General features: G+C 33.2%; 1 protein-coding gene across 1 annotated transcript; it reads left to right on the top strand.

Moving 5' to 3' along the window:
- Positions 1-922, top strand: LOC115800627 (olfactory receptor 2K2-like). Its single transcript, XM_030758108.1, is given in 2 exon segments — positions 1-665; positions 667-922. Coding segments are annotated over 2 exon segments (921 nt in total).
- The last annotated feature ends 277 nt before the right edge of the window (positions 923-1,199 follow it).

Here is a 1,199-nt window from a genome sequence, read left to right as displayed (position 1 = left end):
ATGAAAAACGTATCTGTTATAACAATGTTTTTTCTTTCAGGTTTCAGTGAAACAGTGAACTACAGGTTTATTCTGTTCTTTCTCAGTTTACTGTGTTACTGCATCATTTGCCTGGTGAACATTTCTCTAATTGTGACCATCATCTTGGACAGCAACCTCCATGAACCTATGTATATTCTGCTCTGTGTTTTCTGCATGAATGGACTTTATGGGACAATAGGTTTCTACCCCAGATTTCTCTGGGATCTCCTCTCTGATGTTCGTGCTATCTCATATTATGGTTGCCTTATTCAGAGTCAGGTGGTTTATACTTTTGTCTGTGGTGAACTCTCAATTCTTGCAGTCATGGCATATGACAGGTATGTGGCGATATGTCAACCACTGAAGTACCACTCTATCATGTCAAAGCAAAGAGTCATTAGGTTAGCCTTTTTTTCTTGGTTAACAACTTTCTGCATTATGGTGATAAATAATTTTCTGACATCTAGATTGATGTTATGCAGCCCATATATTTCCAGACTCTTCTGTGTGAACTGGAGTATTGTGCAACTTGCTTGTTTTCCAGAACAAACTGCAATCAATAGCATATTTGCAAACATTACAATAATTATTTATTTCCTCCATGGTGCTTTTATAATTTGGTCCTATATGTATATCATTAAAACGTGTCAATTCTATAGAAAACAGAACAAAATTCATGCAAACATGTGTCCCACATCTAGTCTCATTATTTACTTTTGTTGTGACTATACTCTTGGATGTTATAAATATGCGACTTGGTTCAAAAGTGTTACCTCAAACCCTCCAAAACTTTCTGTCAATAGAGTTTTTTGTCATACCTCCTGTTATGAATCCTCTCATGTATGGTTTCAAACTGACCAAAATTCGGACAAGAATTTGTGTTATTTTAAAAACAAAGTGACTTTTTTATTATTTAGTAAGGCCACTTATTGTCTTTAAATCATGCAGTTAAATATCAGAGCACTAATGGTTTCGTTTTATAAATTTTAATTTGTGTTTTATTACAAGTAATTAAAGTAATTAATCAAATATATGGTTTAAATAATCCTCTACACATCTGTGGTGGTTTTCCATTTCTAAAATATCTTTGCACTAAATGTATTTTTGATGGTCTAGTAATAACACAAATGTACATTTACAGTCTCTCTTCTCATTACTGTTTCATATAATAACAGACA

Source organism: Archocentrus centrarchus, chromosome 21 (genome assembly GCF_007364275.1).
Source record: "Archocentrus centrarchus isolate MPI-CPG fArcCen1 chromosome 21, fArcCen1, whole genome shotgun sequence".
NCBI classification, from domain to species: Eukaryota; Metazoa; Chordata; class Actinopteri; order Cichliformes; family Cichlidae; genus Archocentrus; species Archocentrus centrarchus.
Note: the sequence above shows the minus strand (reverse complement) of the source record. Positions and strands in the feature narration are given on the sequence as shown.